The following is a 27,934-nucleotide window of genomic DNA, read 5'->3' as shown; positions in this document are numbered from 1 at the left end:
GGATATGGTGAAACGATTGTTTAGCAGCAAACAACACAACAACAACAGCAGGATGTAGTGGAACCACCCGAAAAAGAAGACTCTTCTGCTCGCGGTGTGTCTGTTGCGTGTGTTCCTCAAGTACGTGAGGACGTAGAAAACATTTTCGTGAACAGTTTTCCGCTTTTCCCACAGTTCGACCTTTGGAGAAAGATTGATGTGGTAATCGTGTGGCGTGTGTCTGTCTCCTTGTCCTTGTCTGTGTGTGTACGTGCTGTTGAACGTTCTGGTCAGTGCAATCAAAGTATGCTGGTGCGTTGCATCAAAATTCTCGTAGCTGTTGTGCTTAGTTTGACGTTTACCATCTCGCTGTCGAAGCTGGTCCTTTGCATTTGGAACGGGTGGTTTAATGCGGATGCCGCGGATTACGAAATTTTCACATCCTACCCAGGCGCTGGACGCCTGGGACCGTCACCCTCCTCCAACCCGTCGGCGGGTTCGTACCAACGGCACACGCCAACCATCGTGGACGAGTGGCTCGATCACAATCAGCTGGGGAAATACAAACAACTCTTCCGTGACAGAGGTAAGTTTTCGTGTATCGGATCCATTTTCATTACCAAACTTTTCCCAATAGATACCAAGGGGCCGACGATTCTTGCCAAATTTCAAACCCGGGAAGCTCCCATTTCGTGTGGATAATTCAATTAGGTTAAAACGTTCATCGCCTCCACCAAGCGACGCGCCACCTGTGATATTTGATTCCTATGGTTCAACGCTCTCGAACCATAGATTGCAATGGTGTAGAATCAAGCTGGCAGGTTCTACTATAAATCGTTTTCCCCAAATTCACCCCAGTACCTGTTGGTTGGTACAGGTTAGTTGCAAAGGTTGCTATTGGCAATGTTCACAAGCGAATGCGCATGCTACGAATTACCGGAGTTGACATCGATTTGTTTACAAAATTTTACCGATACTTCCCGGTCTTCTGGACGAGTTTGCTGTTCGTCCCGCCGCACACCAACTTGCACACTAAATCATTTGCAGAAACGTATCAAATGCTAGATTTATGTCCCATCTAGCACAATTACAGTAAATCAAAACGCTCTATGACATCGTCCTACATCTATGGGACCATTTCCATGACCTGAAGTTTCGTTGTTTAAACAGCGAAAAGAAAGATTCTTGCCTTATCGGACAGGTCCATTTGTGTCCAGACCTACGCCGAGAGCCTACAGCATGGTTCTGACCGCAAAACAGGTCAGCGTGTGCTGCTTATCTCGTACCTGGGCGAGGTGAAGAACATAAATTAATGTGAGGTACTACATCGTCATGTTCCACCGGGCACGGTTGATGAACATGACAACATTTCTGATAAAAGTGTCTGGATAAAGATAGTTCGTAAGTGTAAATGTTAGACCACAGTAATGTTACAAGTCCTTATAAAAGGCTTTGAAATAGAGAAGAAAAAGTTTGAGGGTAAAAACTCAAATTGAAATTCTATTTTTAATGTCTTCCAAATCTATTTTCGAACATAAGTGTTATGGTCGATTTCTGTTCTTAGTTATAGTATGTTTTTATGTTAAAAGATATTCTCTTCAAAAATCAAAATTAATCGGGCTTTAGTTGACGCTCTTATCCTATAATTCCTCATATAAGTATTATTGATATTGATGAAATGCAATTTTTGGATTAAATCTCAAATTTTCAAAATGTTTTTGATCGTTGCTTACAACTAATTATTTAACTAACACGGGTCTGAAATCCTTAATAGGGTCTTAACAAGTGGGATAATGGCATTCGGTGTTTTTATTATTAATGCTTTCGGAAACTAAGTATCCGCAATAACATAAGGACTTGGCTTCATGCAATAGTTTTATATCCTACTCCTTTGTCAATCGAGGTCGAGGTCCAAAGACGGTTTGATTGTAATGTGTCATTACTGATGCTTATTGGAAATTTACTTGGAGTCTTTACGGTTATTTACTTAAGAGCTCTATCTATAAAATTTTTAAATACTTCCTGTCATACAAAGCCGATTTAAGGGCTTTAATGTTCCATGACGCCACATTGTCACTCTTAACCAGCAATGAAGCTGTTTGAAATTAAATCTTGATATTGGGGGTCTCTGAAGAGCTAGTTTGCTCGACCGTAAATAACTAAACCAAAATCTTTGTTTCTCATTCATAAAACAGTTTTAAACTATTGACTTAATTAACATTAATCGTTCTTATATTATCGAATAGTCAATTTCATAATATAAAGTGAATTAATTGTTTTAGACTAACATTGATAGTGTTTTATCGTAAGAATTCCCCAAACATCAAATAAATTTTTGTGCTAAGAAATTGAATAATTTAAATTACAATTTTGATTAAAAAAAACCAAACCGAACACTAACCAATTTTCATAAAAAATTGTAATTCTAATTTTCAACAATGCCTACATGGCCGTGGCATACAAACTTTTCAACCCACCCGTCATGTGATTGTTCCGAATTCTCACATGTATTCTCACCGCATTCCGTTGCCACGCGCATGTGTCTCTCCCGCTGTTGCTATCCCGCTTAAACATGGCTCCATCTCGGGCACAACCGGCTCGTTCACTCGTAGGTGCACGCTCTAAAAAACGCAACGCAACAGAGATATCGCATCGCTAACAGCCGAGATACATCGCGATTTCTGTAGCGCGCGATGACCCGCGGGTTGGGAGACTGGCGACTGGCTCACGGTAGAGCGTGTGGGTCACCCCTCGCAGCGAAAGAACAGAAGCTATATACACTAACAACCATCGACGCTACTCTCCGGCTGCTCATTCGTTGTAAGTCGTTCGTCCGATACGGAGTGCGACCTCCTGGAAGATCGCAACATATCCTCCAGTCCAGTTCTAACTCCATTCAGCCCAAAACCTTGTTTTTTTGTTTGCTCCACAACCCTTGTTCGAACTCCCACCCCTCTACGTTCATTGCCCCACTGTGGTCGCAGTTCCCGTTTTTCGGTTGCGTTATCCCTTGCGTGCGTGCGTGTGTGTGATATTTGATCTCCGTTTCCTGGTTGCACCGTTTTTCCGTGTTTTTCTTCTCGCACACCATCCCCAGTAAAAGCAACAAAAGAAGAAGGAAAACAAGCGTACAAACAAACAAAACGCCAATATACACGCGCGTGTGGTGACTGCAGAGGCCCCCTAGAAAAAACACACTCTCTCTCTCTCTCACTTTCTCTCTGTGTCTGTCGCTGGCTGACACTTTTTCCTCGCCTACTAAGCTCTCTTTTAGTGTGCTGAAGGTGTTCAAGAGTGTGTTCAAGATCAAAAGGATGACAGCCCATCGGCTGGGTCTGTCCCTGTTTCCATCGACGCAGTCATCGCAGCCCTTTTGAGTTACATTGCTCACCCAAGAAGACCCTTTATCATCTCCTCAGTTTTTTGTGGCGCTTCCTTGAAGCAGTTGTGTGGATCTCTCCAGATCCCTACCACAGTGTGCATTGTGCCTTTCGCGTTCGTTCATGGCTGCCAAAGCACGCAAGAAGTATCCGCGTGTCCTCAGTGTATCATCCTGTTATCCCGATGTCCTGCCTGTTGTTCCCCTAAAAATCGAGCGTACTAAGTGCTGAAGAGAGTGATGAAGTGTGAAGTGAATGAACCGGAAATAGCAAAACAAAACTCGCGTATTCTTCGTGGGCAAGTGTGCGAATAGTTAATGGAAATGGGATTGTAGCGATTAAAGTGAATAGTTTGTGAAGTTGCGCTGCGAAGAGAACGTGAGTTTTGTGTGTCCAATGATGTAAAATGTCGGAACAATTCGTTCAAAAACGAAATTACTTATTTTACAAAATAGTTTCTGGGTTAATGTAAAAGACCAACGCTTTGTTTGAAGCCAGATCTAGCAAAAGTCACCGCAAATGAGAATTTAAATGATCTCAGTAGCTCTTGTTTTCTGCACATCCAAACAAATCCAACGATACGGCCTAGGGGCTAAAGATTTTCCACATCTTTCTTATTCATTTTCCACGTTTTCGATATGAACAACCACCGGGCGGGTGTTATGTTTACCCGTTTCACACTACCACTACAAACAATGACACGACACAAAAGATGCGCGCACACACACAAAACGCTTGCTTCGCTTGCCTTTGTTTCCCATTCATCCCGAGCGGGGCGACCGGCGCTGATGATAAAAGCGCAAGGAAAACTCGATTGTGTTACTCGCATTTTTCGGGAGAAAATTTCATTCAACGTTCCACACACTGCAGTAACGCAGCGTTTTTTTTTTTTGGGGTGGTTTTGTTTGTGTTTGTGCGTGTGTGTGCTCCCCAACAGGGAGCGAGTGAACCGAGAACAAACGACACCGATGACACGACGCATTGTGTATCGCGTCTTGCGTACACAACACATTCTACGGTGTTCGGTTTCTTCTATGATGATGCTGAGATTCACCTTTTTGGAGGATTTTTCTTCCCTTTTTGCCTTCCCTTCTTTATCTCCCCGGTCGAAGTGTTTGCACCTTTTCACCAACACAAAATAGCTAGCTAAATACGGCACGTGGAGGCTGAACAAACCATGTGTATGCTGTAATGCCTTGCAAAATCAGTTTTCCAACCCATCTCTCTCCCAAAAAGAAAAACAAACGGAAATCAATACCACTTCTTCACACGCGCCCGATGGTGAAATGTCTTGTCTTGTTGGAAAATGGCACAACAAAGGAGAAAACCAAGACAAAAGGTGTAAAAGGAAAATGCTTCTTCTATTCGCAAAATAAACGTCCATTTAGGTTTATTTGTTTTTCACACACAAACACAAAATTGAGTCTGTGTGTATGTATTTGCGAAACGTGGTTTTTCCCTAGCTCTTCTGTCCTCGACTTTTCTACCTTCTAGTCTGACGGACTTTGATTGATCGTTAGAGGCCAATCCTTCTCAGTCGCTCAAGATGATCTTTGGAGCATGGCGAAAAATCACATCCACGCGCGAGACAAGTCACGCGTTTGCCGAATGATTTTGCGCTTCCTTCCGAATTCGGGTTGCGCCAAAAAAAAAAAAACAGAAAAACGCCAAACTCCCTAACATTTGATAACACACTTCGACGTATCCCTTTTTGTTTCCGTCGGCTTTGTTGGCAATGACATTTAGCCACTAGAGGGTAGCTTGCAGCTGTCAATCAAGTGTTGTTTGTCCTTTCATCATTTCGTCAAGCGTGGTAGTTTGGCTTATATTGGGACATTCTATGCGTGGAAGCATGATGAAGACGAATTCATCGTTGAAGTACCGTGTTTGTATTGCAATGAGCAATGAGATTGATTTAATGCTGATTGCTCCTGTTAATTAGCAAAGTTGGGATATTTTTTTATAGAAAAAAAATAAAAAATCTACATTTTTTCCTGCAAAGAATAATGTTCCATAAATGAGTCTCTTCTCATCACTCCAAAATGTAATTGAATCCCACGACCTTGAGCATCTGACGTACTTTAATGTGAAATTTTTTCACTCCCTGTGTTTATTCTAAGTTGTCTTTTTGTCATCCAATATTCCATTCTCTAAATGTCTTCGTCAGCGCTTTCGGCTACCCATTTGCTAATGATAGCACTTTCTTTCCATCTCATTTACCACACGCTTGGTGCCCGTCGCTGATGGTGCTTTCCATCTCATTTGACAGAGACAAATCAGTTTATGTGGGTCTGATAATCTTTAGCAAAATAGAAAAAACAAAAACCCATCGCACAGATAAACATTTCGCTTGGCTGCTCTTTTTTTTTTTGTGTTTTTCGTTGTTAATTCAATCAATTTATCCACCTCACTGTTCTGATTGAATTAGCTGTTGTGTCAGCTCAAAATTTCGCAAAAAGTGCTACTGTAAAGCGATACGATTCGCATCGGTACAAAACTCACTTGAAAGCGTTTTAAGTTTTAACGATAAATCACCATACTCTCCGTATGATAAGCAGCTTCGCTTCAACACATGTTTTCCATTCGGCGATTATTCTCGCCGTTGCCTTATTGCTGTAGCTTTAAGGGAAGGGAACGAATTTTGAACTACTGCCAACGACACACCAACCAGTCCGAGTAGAAACCTGCATTACACAATACATACAGAAGGCGATCAATTTTGGAAAGGTTAGGTGCTAACCTTCGCTCCATGACTGTTTTGGGAGCAAACTTGAAGAAAAAGTGCTTTAGTTAATGGTATTTAAAACCGTAATTACTTTGATCATTCTTTTTTTTTGCCTATGAATCGTTTCAAGAGAAAATAGTTCAGAAAGCTAGCTATGAATCATCTTAATGCATTAGAAGAAGGAATAAGCATTCGCAGCTGCAAAAGATAAGCGAACGAGGTTATTACGTATTGCATTGCGATTTGTTTGGATTTGCGGACTTTTGTTTGGTTTATATTGCCAGGGATGAGCAACTGAAGAGCTATATTAGTTCTGTTTGTAATCTGAAAAGTAGATTTAAAAGTAAATAAAAATTATAAAATGTGTTTACATACTTTTCGGCGCCAACTAAAGAATTGTTCATTTAGAACTCGGTCACTCTATCTTATGTAAAATAAAGCTCCCAGTGGTGCTATATGGAATTTTTCGACATCTATGAGTATTGGAGCACTCTTCCCTCTTATGGAGTGGTTTTGGCATGATCGTGCTTGTTTCAGTTATTATTAACGATGGAACTGCAACGTAGACAATTAATTGTGCACACCCAGTTAGAAAATTCAACTTGGCTCGAGAGAAAAATAAGAAAAGTCCTTAAAAACGCGTCTTCTGCTTTTGAATAAATTTGGAAACGGTTTTGGAAACGTCAAACCGTAGCTAGATTGGTTGAACAAAATTGTCGTACAGGAACAATGTCAGCTGAACTGGGAGATGTTGAGAGCATTACAGGTTGACCTTGGACTTTCGGATGGGGATATTAAAAAAAAAATACGGTGCAGCATAAGTACCGTCGGAAGAATCGGATTGAGTGCAGACTGTCGCTCTTTTCGTGTCTCAAAGCAACCAAACAGAACTCTGAAGCATAATTACATTGCGTTCTTATGGATGACGAAACGTACATAAAAATACATTTGAGGCAAAAATGTTATGTAGCCACAGCACGGGGCGATGTTCCCAACAAATATAATTTCGTTTTTGCTGACAAATTTGCCCGCAAAGTTATGTTGTGACAAGCAATCTGCAGCTGTGGTCACAAAAAACGGGTTTTTATAACAAATCATTTTATCAACTCGACAGTTTATGAAAATCATGGCCTGTAAAAGTATGTTTTGCTTTTTATTAAAGTTCATAATGACCCAATTAAGCTCTGGCCAGATTTGCCAGCCGCCCAACACGCATCTTATTGGAAAAAAACAGTTGCTGAAGTGGATAAACCGTTTGTGCGGAAGTCTGTGAGAGTTATCAAAAGAAAGTTGCTAAAAATCATCCGTACATAAAGAAATATATATTTTCTTGAATTTTGTGTTAAAAAACAATAAAAAAACCTTCCGTTTGATGTAAAAATTATATTTCTACGTTAAAAATGTCTCGTTTCACAGCCTGCGATGAGTGACCGAATTCTAAACGAATGACCCTTTAAATATAGTTGAGAGAGGAAACTAAAAGCGAAAACTACTTTAAATAATTTAAATATAAACCAACATTGATGAAGGTTCATCATTGAAGTAGAATACTAATATTCCTTTACAGCGTCCTTGAAAATTTCCTAAAAACTTATAATTCTTAGGCAATAGTACGAAACCGATTCACACCGGTTGCTGCACCCTGGTCTAATACGATTGAATTGCTTTCTCAGCTCAACCACCATAGCGTGCTCCACTAAATCCCCAATCTTATTAATTTAGCATTTAGATCAACAAACCAACAAACCGGAACAAAAGAAAGTCAAACTGTCAATTCAAAGCAAACACACCAAGTGGGTGGCACATGTTCACCACAAGGAAACAATTAGTGTTCAAACAATTTTGTAACCATCCGCATAGCCCAAGTTTTTCATCCCTTCCCCTTCGGAGCACCCTGTGCTGCCTGTGTGGCTGAGAAACTAAAGTGATACAAAACCGAAAGACATAGCGAGCGAGCCATCCAACCATCCCTAGCCAGTGGCCTAAGTCGAAAATCAACATCCATTTTAGCAGTGTGATAAGAGTGATCAAACATCACGGGTAGAAAACGGGGTGTTTTTTTGCGGCAAACTCACTGTTGCCGAGCCGTGCCGTCGGACAATGTCAAGGTGCCTAGCTGCGTATTGTCCACAGCGCCCACGTCAGACCATCCACCGCCAGCGGTCGGTGGTCGTGTCGCAATCGAAAGCTTTAATAAACAGTGCATTGTTACCGGTGGTGCAATAGGAATAAGCGTGGCCGGCGCCATATTATTCAAAACCGCCCGTCTATATGCCAATAATATGCGATAGTTCCCGCGAATGCAGCGAGCGCACATTTATATTGTATTTCGCGTGAACGAACGTGGCAAGCGTTTGCGTGTGATTTAGCGAAACAAAAAAAAAAAATACAAACCGTAAATTATTCGTTCAAAACATCAGTATTGTTGCGTGTGCGATTGTGTATTTGCTGTGTGATATAGCTCTAGTGCTTAAGAAACGCACAAAGCCAACATGTACAACATGTGGGCTCCGGAATCGGAAATCAACTCGATTGCCTTTACCAACATCCGTCATTCGGTGTCAGTTTCGTCTGGTAGGTATTTGATGTTTTTCTAGAATTACATATATTACTTCCGTATCTTTTGTGTTTGTACATGGTTTCTGTCATTAATAAGTATAAGGGTTTAATTATCAGGGCATAACGTCTGAATGTATGTAATATATTTAATCTTAATCTTAAAGATGTTTTGATCTCTGTTCACAAAAAAAACTCTCCTAAACAAAAAATTGTGTATGGTGTCAACAAAGTATTCCATTTCGTTACTATGTGTGTGACCCAAGCGTGGTCCGGTCTCATCCAGTCCAGGCAGCGGCAATGATCTTCACACGGCAGAACCGGGGTTCACTTCCCATCCGTATCAGTCTCACATAGTGAGGACTGACCATGCAACTATCTGGAACCAATAAGTCGAGTAGGCCGTTAGACGACCGGCATTATCTATTGGGTCGTTAATCCAAGAAGAACAAGAAGAAGAAGTGTGAAGCCAACGAATAGTTTAGGCGAAATAGCGATAATCAATATATAGGGTTTCTGAGTAGAACTAGACAAGTGCGAGTGCATTTCTAGACAACGCTCAAGATGAACTGGACAGCTAGCAGGTTGGACAACCGTTGCCGTTTCTAGACAGTGTTCAAGTTAAACTGGACAAACGCTAGGTCGAAGTAACGATGGAACTAGACCATCTAGACATGATCTGGTATTTCTTTGACTTCTGCACATTCCGAGCAGTACCCCGCCTACGCTGTAGTACCCTGTACGAGTCTCATCTGCTCAAGGTGACCTTGGACAGCCCTATTTTGTCAGTAGTCCCTCCCCAAAATTGTCCTCTCTGCAAGTCTTTGTTCAGGTGTGTATCCTCATGGGGATACACTACGATCCTGTGGTGGGAGAGCGACAGCCGCGCCGGTATTCAAACGGCAGAACCGGCCTTCTAATCCTATCTGGACCATTATTCCCCGGTACTAAATACCCAACTACATCGTATCAGCAAGTCAAGTAAGCCATTAGTTGGCCGGTGTGATCGTTAAGCCAAAACGAAGAAGAAGATCCTCATGATTCCTGATATGAATAAGAGAATTTTGTGTATGCAATAAATGTTTCATGAAAACAATATCCAATAACCTACAACAGCCCCCACCAAGTTTCTATTCGAAGAATAACAATTCGCCTTATATAAAAAGCATGGCCCAATGCCAACATTTCCCATTGGAACAGACACAATTCGTAACATCAAACACATTCCACACGTTTGCAAACTAGCTCGAAATTACTCTTTAATAGCAGCAGCAAAACACTTCCAAAAACCCTGTGCCTTGTGAGTCTAGCTTATGAGTCATGTGCATCAATTGAATCTTTCATCACCTCGTACACAGCGTTAGATCACAGCAGTCAAACTGAATGCGATTAATTCTGTAAACATTCCCGTACGATCATCCCACCAATGCGATGCGTTATGAAACACGCCGTACCGAACGCCACGTACCATCGTAGAAGCAATTGTTTATTTACTACAGCTAAAGGGAATTTATTGCTATTTATTTACTGATTTGTACCTTGAGGCTAGTGTGTGATTTGTTTTCACTTTCCATTTCCGTTCTTTCTTTCGTTTTGTGACAGTGAACTCTAGGATGTTTTTTTTTTTTTTTTTGGGTGGAACAACCTCCCTCAAAGACGAGGCGAGTCGTTGATTTATATAAGCACTCACTCCTTCAACCGTGCACGGATGGTTTAATTGAAAAATGGAATCGCGTTGATAGCACCTCTACCTGTACTACTACACAAAACGCTAAACCGGCTGCTACTGTGACGTCGTGAAACACCAACTCATCTTTCTGGAATGAGGATGTTCAGAAACAAATTGCGATAATCTTTTATCCACTCGCTTTTAGAATTGGGCCAACCAGCTGCCAGTTTGTCCTACCCTGTTTGCTGCCCACTGTACAAGCCCAAGCACACGGTAATCCGTCAGCCTTGCTTCTGGCGTTGCATATCCAAACGAACAACGACCAACGGGCCTTCAGTCCTGTTTTACATATTCCCATATCCTGTTCGGTGACGAAGGGTTTCCGTTTCCACACTACCGGTTGCCGCTTGGACACCTATTTTTTATCATATTACCCATTGTGGCCTGACAGCCAGTCCGCCTTCACACTGGCTAATAGAGTGTCCTTTTGCTCACTCACCGACCGTGTGGAGTAGATTGCTCGTTTTTCTGTGTGCCGAAGCGGGCGCATGCAAAACGAGTGCATCATGTACCACCAAAGTGCCGGAGTTACACTATTAGTGTGCCGGTTGCTACCAGCGACATGTAGAGAGATAATTGGAAAAGGTCCTACACCTGCTTGGTGTTTCTGGTGTGGTTTAAATCCCACTACAAGGGGGCTCATGAAAATTGGCACAACGGGGAGCGCATCCTTAAGCATCCTAGCTCCTGTTGCCCTTCGACTCTATTCTTGTTTAATTGCACTTTGTTTGGGTTATGAAAATACTGGCGACGGTGTCCGTGTGCTTCTACTTCTCCTTGTTCATCACACTTACAGGCTCATGTGGAGCTCACTGTACTTTGCTCTTGTTAGCTGTTCATTATTTAACGATGCCGTACGCGAGTCTTTGCCTTGGATAAGCGTCCGTTGTTACTATTACCGGACGTTGTGAGCACTTTTATCATGTGGGTTTGGCAATTCTTTTTTTTTCCGAAGCCGACCATGCCGACCGACCGAAAAAAGTGCAGTATCACTGTGAGACTCAAATATAGCTGATAAGAGCAATTCAAAGTGAACGTTTGCACCGTATATTAGACACTGCAATAAACCATACCGTTGTCACGAAAATTGCCACACCGACTGTTGAAAGAGGCATTATTATCACCGGATGCTAATTTTGAAAGTGAGATATTTGTAGGTTTTTTAGGTCAGTGCTATATACATCTCCAGGAGAGGTTTTAAGGTTGTGTTATAAAAACACCTGGACTCTACATTTATATCTGCGAAACTACGTATCGTATGACTAAGTTAAATTTTTTATCTGTGGATAATTTAACTTATTGTTTGCTGTCTTGTCAGTTTCAAAATCCAAGATGGATCGGTGGCTACACCTTGCTATGAAAGCAAGTTTTTTGATGCGGATTGCATACTTCAAGGCGCTTCACATCCCGAAACGATCTAAAGCCATATTTAAAGGGTGCTCAGCTGAGAGTGATCTTGTTTAGAGGTTCAATTCAAACACAACACCCAGACACTACAAAATCGCCGTATGTCTTCAATATGAAAACAAATGGTCAGTACGTGTGGTGTATTTTCCGCAATATTTATCATATCCTAGTGTACTTTTGGAGCACCAACTTTTCCGAGCTACCCGACAGCCACACTTATTGAGCTACCGAGCTTATTCTCAGTGTGACAGGGTGCTTATTCTCCTTCCTGCTTATGAGGTATCCAGGGCACGAGACTCACGCGAACCTGTCCACCACTGCTCTCTGGGTACGAAATAGTTTGGACCATAAATCATCCCCCAATCCAGTGAGGCACTCGGTACGGTTCCGAGTTTGTCCGTTTCCTAGTCATCAGCTTCACCAAAAGTACGATATTTGGACTAATAAAATTTATTGCCATACTGGGCTGGGCACACGAAACTGTTTGTACGGCAGCTCCACCTTAAACCACCACTCCACTGCGCGTTGACTGTTTTCGACAAAAGAAATCAAGCATAAACAAATTTGGGACATAAATTTTGCATAAACAGTCTTCACGTGTTCGTTTGCCAAAGCGCTTTTGACACCTAGGATAAGAAGCGCTTCGTCCTTTCCCTGAGGAAGGCGAAATCGGGCGTTCTGTTTTGCTGAGCTGAAATGTTTTAGCCTTTTCTTGCTTCTTTTGGTACGTAATGTAGCCAATTGGACGATCAATAATGCGTTTTTGCTCGCTTTTTTTCTTTCTTCTCAATAACAAGAATCTGCTGCTTTCCAATCACGAATGTTTGGCTCGTTTGTCGAAGAATCTCAGTCAGTCATTTTTGTTTCTCCTGCTCTAGCCACTTTTTCTATCAGCAGGAAATCTTTCACTATCAGCAAAACCAACCTCCGCTAAGTTATGCAACCATTCAATTGAACACAGTGGGGTAAGAAAAAAAAGTTGAAGAGAAAAGCATCGAACCAGAATGAGAAAGATAAGAATAAAATATGTTCCTTGATAAACTACCCCCAAACACACACACATACACCGGTGGGAGAAAAAAAAGTGCCTCCATGAAGCATTCTTCTTCATCCCTTCTGGCTCCCATTCTTCCGCAAACACTTTCCCACTTCCGCTTTACACTTCCATTTGCCAAGGTTGGGTTTTTGATTATCACAAGAGATGACCTTCAGCGGGCCACCGCACACCAGGTCGCCCAGAGCGGGGTGAGTACGCGCCGGAGCTTTCCACTAAGCACGGCCAGACTTTGTGGCGCATTTGCTTCCACCCGACCCATCATTATCATTGCGCCTTCTCTGCTTGGGTCTGGCAAATGGATTATGCTCACGGAATGATTCTTCCCTTCAAGTAGGAAGTAGTTTTCTTCCTTTATGTCTGTGTGTGTCTGTATGTAGAACCTCGTACTAGCCTTCCTTTTGATTGGGAGTCATTTTTTAGCTCCTTCCAAGCTTCCGGATTGAGTGGTGGTGATATACAACAAAAAAACACACACCCCAAGTCAGCCTTGTGCCACAACGTTACACCATTGTCTGTAAAGGGCATAGGTCGATTGGGCCGCGGTACGCCACCGTCCGCTATATAAAGCATGTAATGAATATCGGTCAACTCTGTCTCTATTAATTATTCACCGCCACGGACATGGACCAATGGCGGCTGCCACTAGACACACACACGCACAGTAAATTTACTGCACAGTGACGAACAACCTTTTATTGTGGCATTTCACACTGAGGGCTTGCATCACAATGGAGAAGCCTTATACAATGGAGAAGAAAATTCAATTTTCCAACACTTTCCAATCGATGAGTAGAGGAAAATTTAATTTTTCAACCCTTGCTTGCCATTTTTCTGCTGCATCATCGAATCCCTTTCTCGTTCAACCACATTAATAAGCAGTTTTCGGCTTATGATCGGGCATATGTAATGTCCCTTTCGCCAAGTTCCCGCGTTTGTCAAGAGGTAAAAAGCTTATAACGGATTCTCGCTAAGGAAAGCAACAACGAAAATCGCATCGCCCTCGCTGTCAGCCAGACAAGCTTACAGCAAGCACCTACCATGCCGACCGTTCACACATTTATGATTCATACCGTATTAATAACGAGCCCCTGGATGGTGGGGGAAGAAGAGTACACTCGCCGCTTCCTTTCCAGTAGCACCGTCTGCCACGTGCCAAAAGGTATGAAAATCACAAAAATTTCATCACTCACCAGGCGCCTCCATCTACCAGGCGTCCGCTTTCGCTTCACCTGCGCTTCGGGGCAGGTGTTGATGAATAAACAAATAATCTTTATCCTCACAGGCGTCCCTTGCCGTCCCCTCAAAATCTGATACTGAAACACTGCTGAAGCAGATCGAAAAAAAAGGAAGGTTGTTGGTGGACCGGAACAGCGCACGGGCGTGGTTGATGAAATTAACTTTGTTTATTTTCACACCAACCAAATTAAAGTAATAAGGCTCGAAAAATCAAAGAAAAGCTCAATGATTCAACAAGTCTCGAACAAGTTGAATTTTTCTTTCATTTGGGTGGAAAAAATAAAGAAGAATGCACACACACACACAAAATACACAAAGAAGTATTGTAAGGAAACGTGCCGCACTACCTGGCAAATGGTTTTCGGAAAAAAGGGGTTCACCGTAGTAGAACCGTACAGCCCATTTACACCACACGCAAAGCTAGTGTGGTGTTTTATACCCCAACGCTCAAGCCTTTTGGTCTTTTGGCGCCCTGGTTGTAAGTGTATTCAGCACCAGGCTGGTTCAACGTTAAGGGCAAAGTTTAATGATTTGCATCCGTTCGAAAGGGAAAGAGGCACAGAAAAAGGGGGAAAATGGTACGAATGTGTTACCCTTGCCGGCATGACGATGACGACGACGACGACGAAGAAATGATGCAGGAAGTGAATTATTCAAATTGCTCTAATTGGTGGAAATGTACAATCACCTCTTCTTTGTGCAGGGGAAATGAGTTTTTTGTTTTAGTTTTTGCACCGAACGGAAGAAGCAAAAGAAAATTGGTAACTGGTTTGCTTGTGACGCTAGAGGGAGTAGAAAAAAAATGCTCCCAAAGAAGCAAGTTCATCAATTCAAATGTCATACCTCTTAAATACCGAACCCATTAAATGGAATGGCACTTAAACACGCACGCACAAAGTACGATGAAAAATGTCCCCATCATCATCATCTAGTACATATTAATTTCAATTTTCTTTTTAACACCAGGCGATGTGCTTATTACGCCCCATTACGCTCACTACAAAACGGTTCAAGTTTCAAGCAAGGAATTAAATTACAACTATGAAGCAAACAAAAAAAAGTAGAGCAAGCTTTAATCGTTTGTTGTGTGTCATGCTTTAAACCTGTCAATAGCACTGCCCGTCACAATCGTATTCATATCGATTTATTAGCTCTAGTGGAGTGACGTCTTTTGTGAAGTGTCTCTTGGTGTGGGGAGAAGTACCGATGTATCGATTCATCGGGACCAAACAAACAGGACTCGTGGTGATGGTTGCTTCCCCACAGACAGACTGACTCCCCTGAGGCGCTATAAAACGTACTTTGATGCGTTCGAATGCAAAAATAGGAATTTATGTTTGTTGTTTGTTCCTTCTCCCCATTTTATCCGTCACATGGAATTGTAAGGAATATTCATTCGAGGCGAAGCGGATTGTGGATTTTATTCCTCCCCTATTCAAAGGAACGGTAAATTGTCACCAAACTTTTTGTGCAGTACTTTGCTCAAGCTCGTATAATCCTCAAGTTAATGTCCGGTTTGGTTCGGTTTAGTGGGAAGAATTGCCTTTCCGTTTGCTCTAATCGCCAGGGCTGCTTCTGCTAAGAAACTCGCGCTATTCCTGTCTAGCCACGATGGCGGCGAACCATTTTATGCTTTCATCCTTCTAGTCCTTCTCTTATTTACTTCTGCTTATTTGTCCTCAACTCATCGGAAACTATAAAAAAACAGAACCATTTCGCCTTCAAAAGGTTAAAGGTTCATTCAACGATTTTTTTTATCTGGCAAAAACTGACACAAGCACGTTGGCACAATCAGTCTCACTCCACCCCAAAAAAAAACGATTCGATTTATATGCATTAGATAAGATACGTTATTAGCTCTTGCTTCATTTTACGAGCAAGAGTATGTATTTATGTAAAAAACAAAACGCAAACACACGCTGTCAACCAAGCTTTTGGAGTCCGGAATCCTCCTCGACAGCGACGTCACACTACCACCAAAGGGGCCATTTGACGCCTCGAGGGACCTTCCCGTACGTATGAAGCTACCATACATATTCACGAACCACCGACATTGAAGCCCATCTATCCGATCCAACACACACACACACACACCGGGAGCCATTTCAACTCTCTGTCATAATCTTTTGCTGGTGTGTCAGAGTGAACAGAAAAAGCTACAGAACCATCATCGGTTCGTATCAGGACACCCCACCACAACGTGCACCCTTGATGGGGGTGTATTTATGCAAATTGTAGAAGGCCGCTTAATTAAGCATCGAGTTTCATACACTCGGTGTGTGTGTGACCCTTCAACCAAGGTCGCACATCGTCCATAATCAAATGTGCATACGATGAAAAGTGCGGCAAAAGATGGGGAAAGAAATTTTAATGTTCGCACCATACCAATTTAAATGATTGCACAATCATATAATTTGTGAGCAGCGGTATCGGGATGTGTAGACTATCGATAGCTCTACCGCTTTTTATCACCGAACTTTTGCGCATTGCAGTCACAAGAAACTTTAATCAAACGGGGCTGGGTTTTGAGTATGCGGCCTGTATACAGTGTTTCATGATTAAAATGTCTTTCCACTTGAAACAGTCACGAAGCTTAGGACAATATTTAACAATGCTATTTCAAGCATGCCAATAGAGGAAGCTTTCCGTTCTTATCACTGTTCCTACTACTTGCAGCTGCACAAGTGGCGTGATGCCACCGATCACGTTTTTGCTATGGTGTTTTGCAAATTCAAATAATTAACCGTGACGGCATCTTGTCCCACTATCTCGACTGTAACACGTTGCTGCAACTGTAAATAGATAGCGCGTTTTGAAGATTAAACATAAGTTCGGAGAAGGAAGTTATTGTGCGCTGACCTTCAATATTTTATTTCCTTTTTAACGCTTCTTGATTGATTTTTCTGCTGGCTGGCAACCACCTGCCACTGCAAGTGGGCATCCAACTCCCACACACAGGTTCCACAATCATCGATAGTGCCGCATTGGGAGACGCGGCACCTCCCGATCGAGGCTTTACTACCGTCCGGATTCTTTGGGTATGAACCGCATTCCAAAATGTGGCTGGTTTTTGTATCGTCGTGCTTGCTCGCCTAGCCCTGGATCTGGCTTCGTACCGTATGCGGTGCGGTAAAAGTCTTCAATTCGTTTCGCTCGATTGGCAGTCAACCAAAAAAGCATCCTCAGCGAAAAAGGCCACTGCAATGGGTAAGATTAGTGCAACGGGAAACGAATAGCTAACCCGTCGAGATGTGTGCTGTCGTTTCCCATCGAGACGAGTCGAGTTTGTAAAATATTCAAACCACACAACAACATGAAGCTTGCTGGGCCTTTTGGAAAACCACGTAACATGGCGTAACTGGGGCATTTGGTTTTTGTTTTTCGTTTTTATACGCCTTCTAAACACTGTCCAATCACGTCGGCTTGCCAAGCGGAGAAATGCGGCTCACGGAGAAGGCTGATGGTTGACGTTGAGTCTGTTCAAATTGTCGTTGTTTTTTTTTTTCGAAGGGATAAATGTTTCATATGGATTTTGAGCCACTGCCAAAAAGCGCACCTTCTGCGAGCGAATAATAGGGCGTTTGCTCAACACCCTATCGACACCATCGATCAGTGGACAGTTGGCAAAGCTTTCCGCTTTTGACCGGTATTGTGTAAGGAAATGATCGTTAGTTTGGGTACCATTAAAGGGAATAATTGAAGTTTGACTAGCATTAAGCGTTACGTTGAAGGATGGATGTTGGGTAACGTTGCACCTTTTAAGGCGTAAGGAAGGAAATTGAATGAATTTGTATTTTGGAATTGTACAATCGTTGTTCGAATGTGGATAAAACGTTTTGTTACAGTTTTATTGGGATATTTCACTCGGCAAAGACGATATAGATTGAACTATCTTAGCTCATTAACGGTCATTTCTAATCTGTTTTACATTATACAGAAAGCAAAATCAATATTCAATTCTAAACACAATGGGTGAGATTGAGTTATGAGAAAATATTAGATATTTCAAAAGCATCATTTCGAAATACCACATTCAGCATTGAGAAGACTGAAATATTTCTTTCCTGTAAACTGTCAACTTCAGCGCAGGGTCAAAAATCCTCTTGAGTAGTAATAATTCCTCATAATCACTTGGTATTATCTCTGCTATAACAAAAGTTATTGTTTAGCTAAAGATGCAACAACCCAACTAATGAAACGGTCTAATTTCACCTAAAAAAAACTCGTAGTTTTGAGTTCCAATCTTTCATTGTTTCAGAAAATCATCAATTATCTGGTGCTGAGAATTAAAATATTTTAAAATAAGTCTTAAAAAAACTATCCATAAGGCTCGATTATGGTTGAGTACATCTTCTGGAATCTCCTAAAAGAGTTAATAGGCTCTCCTGCTCAACTCCAATTTCGTCATTTCCTCATCATGGAAAGTCTCAGTGGAAGGTCCCACCTGCGATCGAATGGCCTCCTAAACATACTAGTCATACGTAGTCAGTCCTCACAACACGGGAACGGTTTCAATGGGCTTTCGATTCCGGTCCTGCCGTGTGAACACCGGCGCAGCTGTCGCATCTACACCGGGTCACCCCCGGAAGCCTATGCTTGGGAAGATAATCGAACGATTAACCCAAGTAGCACATTATCCAGTGGCGGATTGTTGTAGTTGTAGACCCTAGGTGGCTTAGATGTTGGGGCCCATGTCATATCCATAACAAAAGTGTTGACCGTTGGTAGCTTTCTTTTTCTTTTGAGGAGACCCTTAACGTATGCGAGCCCGTTATTCCCGTAAGCAGTGCCCCCAATACAAGGCGATTACAACGAAGCTACTACTGCAAAGCTACTAACGTGTGGCCGTTTTTACTAGGCCCTTTGCACCAAGCAGGTGACGAGGCCCTAGGCGACCGCTACTGACGATATCCAGTCGCAACATGGAACAAGCTGTGATTGCATATCACGTCTCAGCCCTCTAACGCGTTCAGCTCCGGCTTGAAGTCGACTCCAATTGCATGTGTGCATAAATACGTCTGCCATAATACTTGATACAATAAATAATCAGAGAACTGCTCTCTAACGTAACCTATTTAAAGAATACTTTATAATTTCTATCTAATAAGTTCATTCATTAATTCTGATAGGTAGAAATTATAGACGATTAGACAAGCCCTAAAGGAAAAACAAATGTAAAGGAAATTAAAATGTTGTGTGTAATAAATATTACATTTTACCGTAGTTCAGTACAACATTGTACGGCGATAAATTGAACAACAACTTATCAATCTGGCTGATTGTTTTGTCTATTCCTTGCTTTCCCCCAACTCCTTCAACTCCACTCTCAACAAATCCTAACGGCAGCAAAGCACACAAGTGATCGATACTTAATGCACAAAGAACCCTCAACAAAAACCACTCTCAACCATCACTCCTTACCTTGAACCACGGCTCTGCGTGAAAATCCAACGTCAATCAGGTCGGATTTGTTGCAAACCGATGTGGGGGAATGAAAATCTGATTGAAATTAATCATATCCAAACCGTCCGCCTCCGATCCACCTTCCATCGACCGTATGGCCGAAGTCAGTTCACCGTGTGTATGGCTTCCAGATCCGGCAACGAATTAAACACCTCACCGTTCGCAATCGGAGTGAGTGCTCGACGTTTACCTTTGCGCTACTGCTGTTGCTACTGCTGGGAACGCTACTGCAATTTCACTGGCACCGGTGCATCCTTGACACGCCGTCGCCGCGCGTTGGGGCCAACAATCCCAGTTGCATTGAGTCAGATCGTTAGCGCCGTACGGACTCGGCTCGGCAAACTCGGTATATAGCCGAGCTCACCCTATGACCTCCAAAAACAAACGCCGGTGCACCCAACCCGTCCGGAGGTGTCTATTTGGAAAACTGGCATTACTTCACGTCGCGCTGATGTTTTTCACGTCACGCTTTTCCTTTCACCCTTACGCTCGCAATGCTCGTTTGCTTGCCCGAACAAAACGAACATGTTGGGACTTATTTTAAGCCACAAGTTCCACAGATCCATATCATCGGTACCGGTCGTTCGTCAGTATATCAGTGATTTCAAGGGGGTATTTTTCATCGGACAGAATCGTGACGGTATTTTGATGCTTTGCGTGAGTGGTTATGGTAACCCCCGTTACTTCGGCCTGCGATTGGGCAAGTTTAAGGAAGTTTCTTCCCGAGTTTCGTTTTTACTATCCTCAAGCAAAGGGTTGAAGTTACCACATAATGAGACCTTCACGAAATTCGTTCGCCTTCGTGAAGAGGTAGCATTTTATGTGATTGAGAAACGTTGAGCTCAATAAGTTCGCTTTACGAGGCACTTGTTGTTTGGCACCGTCTCGAACGTGTCCGGAAGCTTGCTCCATATTTCCTTCGTTAGGGAGCCATAAATCGATGGCCATTACTATCGCTGCCAACGCAACCCCCGAAGCGCCAGAGCTAACCGAAAAAGTAATGTGTAGCTCGAAGCCAAAGCAAGATTGTTGCGTGACAAATGTGCATGTGCAGGTGTGTCGATTTAGAGGATGTGCCTTCGATCGAAAGATAAGTTCTGTATGTATCCATTGCTCCATTGATGGGAATGTGAAGTTTCTTCCAAGAACTCTAATCCAAGCCGTTTGAAAGTGCCCTTTACAGTCCCTTCATATTGGCTGTGGTTCAAATTTTCAACCCTTCTCAAAAGACACCGTGTTTCTTCAAGAAAACGAACCCAAAACCCCCCCCGTAACCTTGACATTGACATCTGAACTCTCGAAAAACGGAACATCAGCGCGATCGTGAAGTGTTTGTAATTAAGCGACGTGACACGGTACTGGTTGATGAAAAATCATTAAAAATCAAACATTAAGAAAACGGGCATTCAACAACAAAGTTTCTCCCCCGCATTCGCATCAGGTGATACCTATTTGGGAGTTTAATACCACATTCCACCGCGCTTCATTTCGCAATTCAACACGTACCGGGTCGGGCGTGAGTAACGATGTAAACGATTGCTTATAAAACATTCCCATCGGCACGCAAACCCATAGGGTTAGAAGGAATGGAACACGGTGCCAATGATTGGTGTTTGCTTTTCTTGTACGCCAAGAAACCCAAAGAAAGTGTTCTTTTCCCCCATTTTTTTTCTTTAGCGAAAAGTGTCCACAAGTCACGAAGATGTCATACCGAGCGTCAGATCACCTGTGCACACAATATTACCATTCCATTTCATGGTTCATCTTGCTTTTTGTGATCTACTTTTTGGCTAGTTGCTGTCATTAGGTTTTTTTTTTTGCATTTGAATCCTAATGGTGAATGAAATGAAAACGGCAACTTTGCGCGCGTTCTCGGACTGAAATCGAATTTCATGCCCGCTTTCTCTGTGTTTTGCATTGCGCCATAGAAAGTTTATCCTAAAGGCAAAAAAACAAAAACGATGCAGGCAAGAAAATTTGAAAAGAAAGCCGTTAGGGCAAGTTTAATTAAAAAGTTCTTGTTTTTCTAACCCATAACCTTCGACTTCCTTGCATGCCGGCATACGGAATTAAAGAAGTTCCGTGTGCTTTGCGTGCGCTTTTCTGTTGCGGTTTATTTTTTTCTTTTGCAGTGTTTTCCCATGCCAAATAGCGGATGATCACACATTTAAAACAAGTGTAGGATTAGTGATAACCATTACTCGGGGAATTAGACATAAATCACATTATTTTGGCTACCTTTTGCGGATTTGGCATGTTTATTATATTAAACTATTGCATCTATGCCTAGTAAAAAGTTAAATCTATTTCCTCAATTTCTCCACATAAATTGCTGATACGTCAAAATCCAATAAGCCGGTTCTGATGCTGTTTGTCGGGTGATAGGATTGTCGCGTATGTTCAGAGAAATAGCTTATGGCATAAGATATGGTGGAAAATTCACGGCCGGCCAAATCATCAATGTTTATCATACAAAGTAGGACAGACACAAAAAAATCTTATGTCAGATTGTTCTGGCCAGGTCATCCTACATGAATTGAAGAAAAACCGGAACTGTATAAGAAAAAAGCTAAAACTTTGAAGCCATGACCAGTACTTACTTATAAGCGAAGATGCAGTTGTTTTGCCCGATGTATATTTAATTGTTATTTCACCGGCACTGACAAAAACTGTACAAATAAGGAACATTTCTTGAACCAATGTTCATCTAAAATCGACAGGCCTGAAACAGTATTGAAACAGTATTGACAGGACCGGGAGTCAAATTTCATCCGAACCTCATTCCTCCGTAGTGAGTCAATAAAACCAAGAAGAAGTTCATCTGTGATTGATGATCTCATTCTTGCTGTAAAGGAAATAACCCAAAATCCAAAATCAAACAATTTGCAATCAAAATTGTCATCCTACTTCATCTGTCTAATCTTATGCAAAAATTTGAATAATCGTACGGCCAAGACGCTTACGACTGAGCAGTCTTACCGACCTGAGTCTCAAACTTGACGTGATTTATGTTCAAATCGTAAGACGTTAGACCTTGGTAAACCCTGTATCTACATCTTTGTTTCGATATTAAGCATGCAGAATACAAATTTAATATCGAAATACCGCTTCGAAACGCCTCGTTTGATTTGATAGTTTGCCTTTTCACTCGAAACAATCACCTTTTGGAAAGAAACGAACATCGTACGAAAAGAAATCCTTCAAACTGTGCTTTTATAGCATCGAAACGCTATCCAAAACAAATTGTGGCCACATGAAAAACTTTGCTTTCCATAAATATGTTATGTGCAGCAGCAAGCCTTTATTGTCATTCACCCCACGATAAACGTGTTTGAGTGTGGTTATCTTCTTCCGTTCTTTTTCTCTTCCGGTAGAGCAACAAAAAAAAAAAAGATTAACCGTGAGTAAATAAAGGCGTCCATCTACAATCTACTTGGCAGCTCAATCACTCCCCTGTTGGGTCTGATCGACGTTCAGCCATATCGGGAACACCCTCGGGTGTCCTCCACATAAATGATAACCTTTAGCCTAAGTATTCCCTTCGGCTAACCATTAACCGACCGGCGGATGGGTGGAAGTCATGCTGTTACGAATGGTAAATGTGGTGAAGAAATGGGACAGACTCGGAAATTTGAAACCATTTTCCAAGAAAAAGCCACCATTCGCTAGCGCTCATCCTAAGCGCTCCATCGATCGATGGTAGGCAGCAAGAGGGGGCAATAAATGCAGTGGTTTGAGTGGTTCCAACCTGCCTGTGCTTGTGTGTTCCGGTTCGATTTGTACGAAACGATTGGTGAAATCGATGCCCGGTACCGGAATTTGATACCGAAAACGGGGGCCTTCTTTTCAAAACACACCGGTCGGAACAAAACAAGTGTGTATGAGCGTGAGCACCGTCCGTTGTGTCCTTGACGAAGCGTTTCGAGCGTACCATATGGTGGGAATAATAGTTTTGCTACCATTATACATTCGGGGTACGTGCTCATAATACATTGGGCCCATTACTGGGCAACTTAGTTTCACGCAGTAAAGCGCTCGCACGGCGCTGACTGGCGTAAGTGCAGCGCGACTAGCAATCAATGACAACGCCATTTTCGCGGAATGTGCCATTTGTAATACATATTTTGAATTTTTATGCATCTAATACGTGCTTCCCCACGTCCGCTCCTTGCCAACAAACCCGGAAGTAGCTCGTGGAACTCGCTCGTGGTGCGGTTGGCGAAGAAGACATAAACAATCGCTCAATTTTTGGTGCCCCATGATGGTGCCATTATTACTTTCCAACCATTTCCGCCCAACAGTGGAATGAAATGTTTGTATATGTATGTGCGAAGCTAGCTGTATGTGTGTATGTGGGAAGCAATAAAAATAAAATTAAATTGTATTAACCTTTTGCTGGCGGTTCTCGCTGCACTAACTTCTGTTTTCAAAGGTTGCCGGTGAGGACCGCAAACTACTGCTGCTGCTGCATTGCTAACGATTGCATGCAATTCCTAGTCCCCTGGCTCCCGGTCATCACCCTCCCTTCCAAAGATCTAGGCGAGGAAACGGCTTCATTTGCGTAAATTAAATTTCGTAATACCCATAAAACACGCTCATGTGCATCGGTTCCGCGGGAATATGCACCACGCGAACGGTGTGCACTCGGCGTCCATTAAAATGTGGGGGCTTTTTGCGTTTTACCGGGCATTCCTGACCGTGTAGCACGCACTACCGACATCATGATAGCTCGACCCGGAGTACTGGGGATATCGACACAACAACCCTCTGGCGATAGGAAGCGATAGTTTGGGGCAGGATCCTCCTACGCACCCCCAAACACAACAAGCAAAGGTCCTGACGACGTCCGAGTGTTTCATTGCGCAATATCACAGTTAGACTGCGGAAAGTGAATGCTCACATGCTTCAATACGGGCTTTTTTGCCATTTGCATTAGTTTGGGCTTTTTTGATACGAATAATGCACACAAAGAGCTGAAATGCTGCTAATTGGCACTTAAAATGATTTCATAATGATGACTTTGTTGTACGAATTGCATACTTTAGGGAAATTTTATTAAATAATATCTAAAAGTACGAATATTGTGTGAACAGTCCACAATTCTCCAGATGATGACCACAATAATAAAAATAAAAAAAGCAACAACTCGATACTAATGCGGCATACAATTTATAATGACCTACTTGCAGGTATCTCGACGCTCTCGAGCTGCGGAGATCCAGAGCGCCTGCCGGAGCTACCACCGGGAGATGAACAGCGTCTTCAGCGAGCTGCCTTGAATCTACAACAGAAATTAATACTTCGCGAGTGGCTTAAGGAGCATCGACTGCAGCATCATTACTCCAGGTACGACTGGCCTGACACTAAGCATTTCAATCCTACCCTGCCATAACTTACAATCTATCACTGTCATTGCAGATTGGTTGCCATCGAGGTTACGGCACTGGAAGATGTGTACTGGCTGGAAGATTCCCGGGCAAGCCAAATCCTCGGCAAGGACTGGCCGATCTGGTCGGCCGCCCGCCAAAAACTGCCAACCTCCAAAGCCAACCTGGAAGCCTTAAAAGCCGACCTGTGGTCCACAGTTGTGAAGTCGAGCCAGCATCAGGATGCATGGACGTGGGGCGGCATGCTGGTGGTATCGGTCTCGGTGGCCGGTCTCGTTACACTCGCCGCCATGACGCAACCCTCACTTGCGCCAGAAGCACGCCACTCGCTGCTACAGTACGTGACTGGGAAGTATCTGCTGCCAGCCAACTGTAAGGTACACTGGGACTGGACCGATCCGGCCCGGGTCGGTGGTACGATGTGCTTTACCGTGCGATTTCACCAGCGCAACGGTCAGGCATATCCCATCTGTGATACGGATCAGTTCTTCGTCGAGGTTACCGAGGGTACGCGCAAGATCGTCACGATCAGTGAGCTCGGTTCGCCTACCGATCCGAACAATGCCAACATAGCGAAGGTTAAGTTTACGGTGCGTACTGCCGGTCAGTACAAAATTTCGGTCCTCATCGGGTCCAGCCATATCGCGGGAAGCCCGTTCGTGAAGACGTTTGCCCCGGGACCAATGGATGCACGGCGTTCGAGACTTATCCGGCCAGCCAGTACGGTGGTTTGTTGTGCCGGTGCACCAACCTTCCTGCACATTGAGCCTCGCGATGAGCACGGCAATACGTGCCAGTTTGAGGCGGACTGTGATCCGATCAAGGGCTACAGTATCGACATCTTCGATCTCTACGGTAACCATAGTGATAAGTTTGGCAGTGCGGTCACATTCTCGTACGATAAGGTAAACGCACGCATTAGTCTTACGGCCCTGTTTCCCGAACCGGTATGTCTCCGGGCGATAGTAAGCTACGAAGCGCATCCGATACCGAACGGAGACTTTGACATTATTGTGCTGAGCAGCAGTGATACGACACTCGTACACAAGAATATTGCTTCGCGCAAGCACAACATCTGCTATGAGGCCAAGCTGTTTAGCATCTATGGCCAGCAACGGTGGACCAAGCCCCGTAAAGTGCTTTGTTACGTGGGACCGAAACAGGTCACCATTAAGGAGATGATCCTTAAAATCATTCCCAAGCGTATCGCAACGTTTCGACTCTGTCCTTCCACAAAAGTGAGTATGAACAACGGTAGGAAGTAATCTCCGCCTAGCTAACGACGAGTCACTCTGTCTTTCAGTTCCATTTTCTTCCACCATCAACCATCCAAATGAATAACAGCCACGGTGCAATCTTCATCATTGACGATGGCTGTCAGCCGAAGATCGAGCTGGCATCCAAGGAGCGTAACGTCATCGCGGCCACCTTCACACATTTTCTGCTGAAGAACATTGGCGGCTCGGAAACGTTCAAAGACAAGCAAGACTTCTTCTACCATGAAGTGCGACTTGTACGCAACCCCATACAAGCTGACACTGCGTGCTTATGTTAGGGTTTGTTCTTTTTTCCCATTTTCAAATGTTTCAGGTCCGTAAGTTCCATTCCAACTATTACCATGAGAAGCTATCCCTGAAGGTACAGCGGGACAAAATTCTGGAGTCGAGCATGAAGGCCACGAAGAACTTTTCGGTATCCGATTGGTGTGGTAATTTTGAGGTTACATTCCAAGGAGAGCAAGGTAGTAGATCTACAAAGATGTTAAACTCCACCAGCTACTCATACAATTCTTTCCTTCTCCAGGAATTGATTGGGGTGGCTTACGGCGCGAATGGTTTGAGCTGGTATGCAGTGCCCTATTTGACCCCCGTGGTGGTCTTTTCTGTACATTCCACGACAAACGCCAGGCGCTGGTCCACCCGAACCCAAACCGTCCACCCCATCTAAAGCTGAAACACTTCGAGTTTGCGGGCAAAGTCGTCGGCAAGTGTTTGTACGAATCGGCCCTCGGTGGAACGTACCGACAGCTCGTACGGGCACGCTTTTCACGCTCCTTTCTGGCACAGTTGATTGGACTACGCGTACACTACAAGTACTTCGAGCAGGATGATCCCGATCTATACCTATCGAAGATCAAGTACATTCTCGAAACCGATCTGGACACTAGCGAAAATTTGGAGCTATACTTTGTGGAGGAAATGTACGACCAAAGTGGCCAACTGCAGAAAACCGTTGAGCTCATCCCGAACGGGGCGAAGGTGCGGGTTACGAACGCTACCAAGAACCAGTACCTGGATGCGTTGGCTCAGCAGCGTCTCTGCAATAATGTGCGTGAGGAGATTGATAGCTTTCTGAAAGGGTTGAATGGGATCATTCCTGATAATTTGTTGAGCATTTTTGATGAGAACGAGCTGGAGGTAGGTTCTTGAAATGTATACTTTTTAAGTAAGGGTCTAAGATATTTCCAACATACTTCTTGCAGCTACTTCTTTGTGGTACGGGCGAGTACTCTATTGCCGATTTCCGAGCAAATCACATCGTAAACGGAGGTTCAGCAGAGTTCCGTCGAGTTCTTGGTTGGTTCTGGGCTGCTGTCGGTAATTTTTCCCAAACAGAAATGGCACGTCTGCTACAGTTCACTACTGGTTGCTCTCAATTACCTCCAGGAGGCTTTCAGGTAACCTAAGAATTAATTCAATAGCTCTAAGAACTCTCTCAATTAATAGCGTCTTTATGTTATGTTATTTCAGGAGTTAAATCCCAGGTTTCAAATAACTGCAGCTCCCACGTTTGGTAACCTCCCAACGGCTCACACTTGGTAAGGAACTGCGGAAGAACCCCTTTCTTTCTACAGCACTAATCACTCTAATATCTCATTTTCAGTTTCAACCAACTCTGCTTGCCAGACTACGAAAGTTATGAACACTTTGAAAAAGCCCTTATGTTCGCCATCAGCGAGGGAACCGAAGGTTTTGGCATGGTCTAAACATTCTTCTTTGATGATGGTACATCCGG

The 27,934-nt window shown here is 43.2% G+C and overlaps 2 protein-coding genes across 6 annotated transcripts in view; both read left to right on the top strand.

Moving 5' to 3' along the window:
• The window catches only part of LOC126563786 (uncharacterized), a 123,054-nt gene extending 112,896 nt beyond the window's left edge, over positions 1-10,158 (top strand). The window contains exon 2 of the mRNA XM_050220525.1: positions 10,146-10,158. The gene's annotated coding sequence lies outside the window, so the exon portion shown is untranslated. The remainder of the gene's footprint in view (positions 1-10,145) is intronic.
• Positions 265-27,934, top strand: LOC126564003 (apoptosis-resistant E3 ubiquitin protein ligase 1). 5 transcript variants are annotated; one of them, XM_050220902.1, is made up of 10 exons: positions 271-375; positions 457-565; positions 24,722-24,878; positions 24,951-26,157; positions 26,223-26,423; positions 26,510-26,660; positions 26,723-27,336; positions 27,402-27,596; positions 27,670-27,737; positions 27,803-27,934. In XM_050220902.1, exons 1-10 carry the CDS (start codon positions 286-288, stop codon positions 27,903-27,905), a joined length of 2,895 nt encoding a protein of 964 aa, XP_050076859.1. In that variant the 5' UTR covers positions 271-285; the 3' UTR covers positions 27,906-27,934. The 5 variants fall into 5 exon arrangements, with proteins under 5 accessions (XP_050076855.1, XP_050076859.1, XP_050076858.1 ...); XM_050220901.1 differs by having other exon boundaries at positions 271-411; positions 493-565; XM_050220898.1 differs by having other exon boundaries at positions 265-565; positions 26,223-26,432.

This window comes from Anopheles maculipalpis, chromosome 3RL (genome assembly GCF_943734695.1).
Source record: "Anopheles maculipalpis chromosome 3RL, idAnoMacuDA_375_x, whole genome shotgun sequence".
Classification (NCBI taxonomy): Eukaryota; Metazoa; Arthropoda; class Insecta; order Diptera; family Culicidae; genus Anopheles; species Anopheles maculipalpis.
Note: the sequence above shows the minus strand (reverse complement) of the source record. Positions and strands in the feature narration are given on the sequence as shown.

Excerpts from the sequence above, each read along its gene's own strand:
- LOC126564003 (XM_050220898.1), top strand. The coding sequence starts at position 286 with ATGCTGGTGCGTTGCATCAAAATTCTCGTAGCTGTTGTGCTTAGTTTG. Across the intron at positions 26,433-26,509 it reads TCTACCATGAAGTGCGACTT|GTCCGTAAGTTCCATTCCAA; the intron begins GTACGCAACCCC and ends CAAATGTTTCAG. Across the intron at positions 27,738-27,802 it reads CTCCCAACGGCTCACACTTG|TTTCAACCAACTCTGCTTGC; the intron begins GTAAGGAACTGC and ends TCTCATTTTCAG.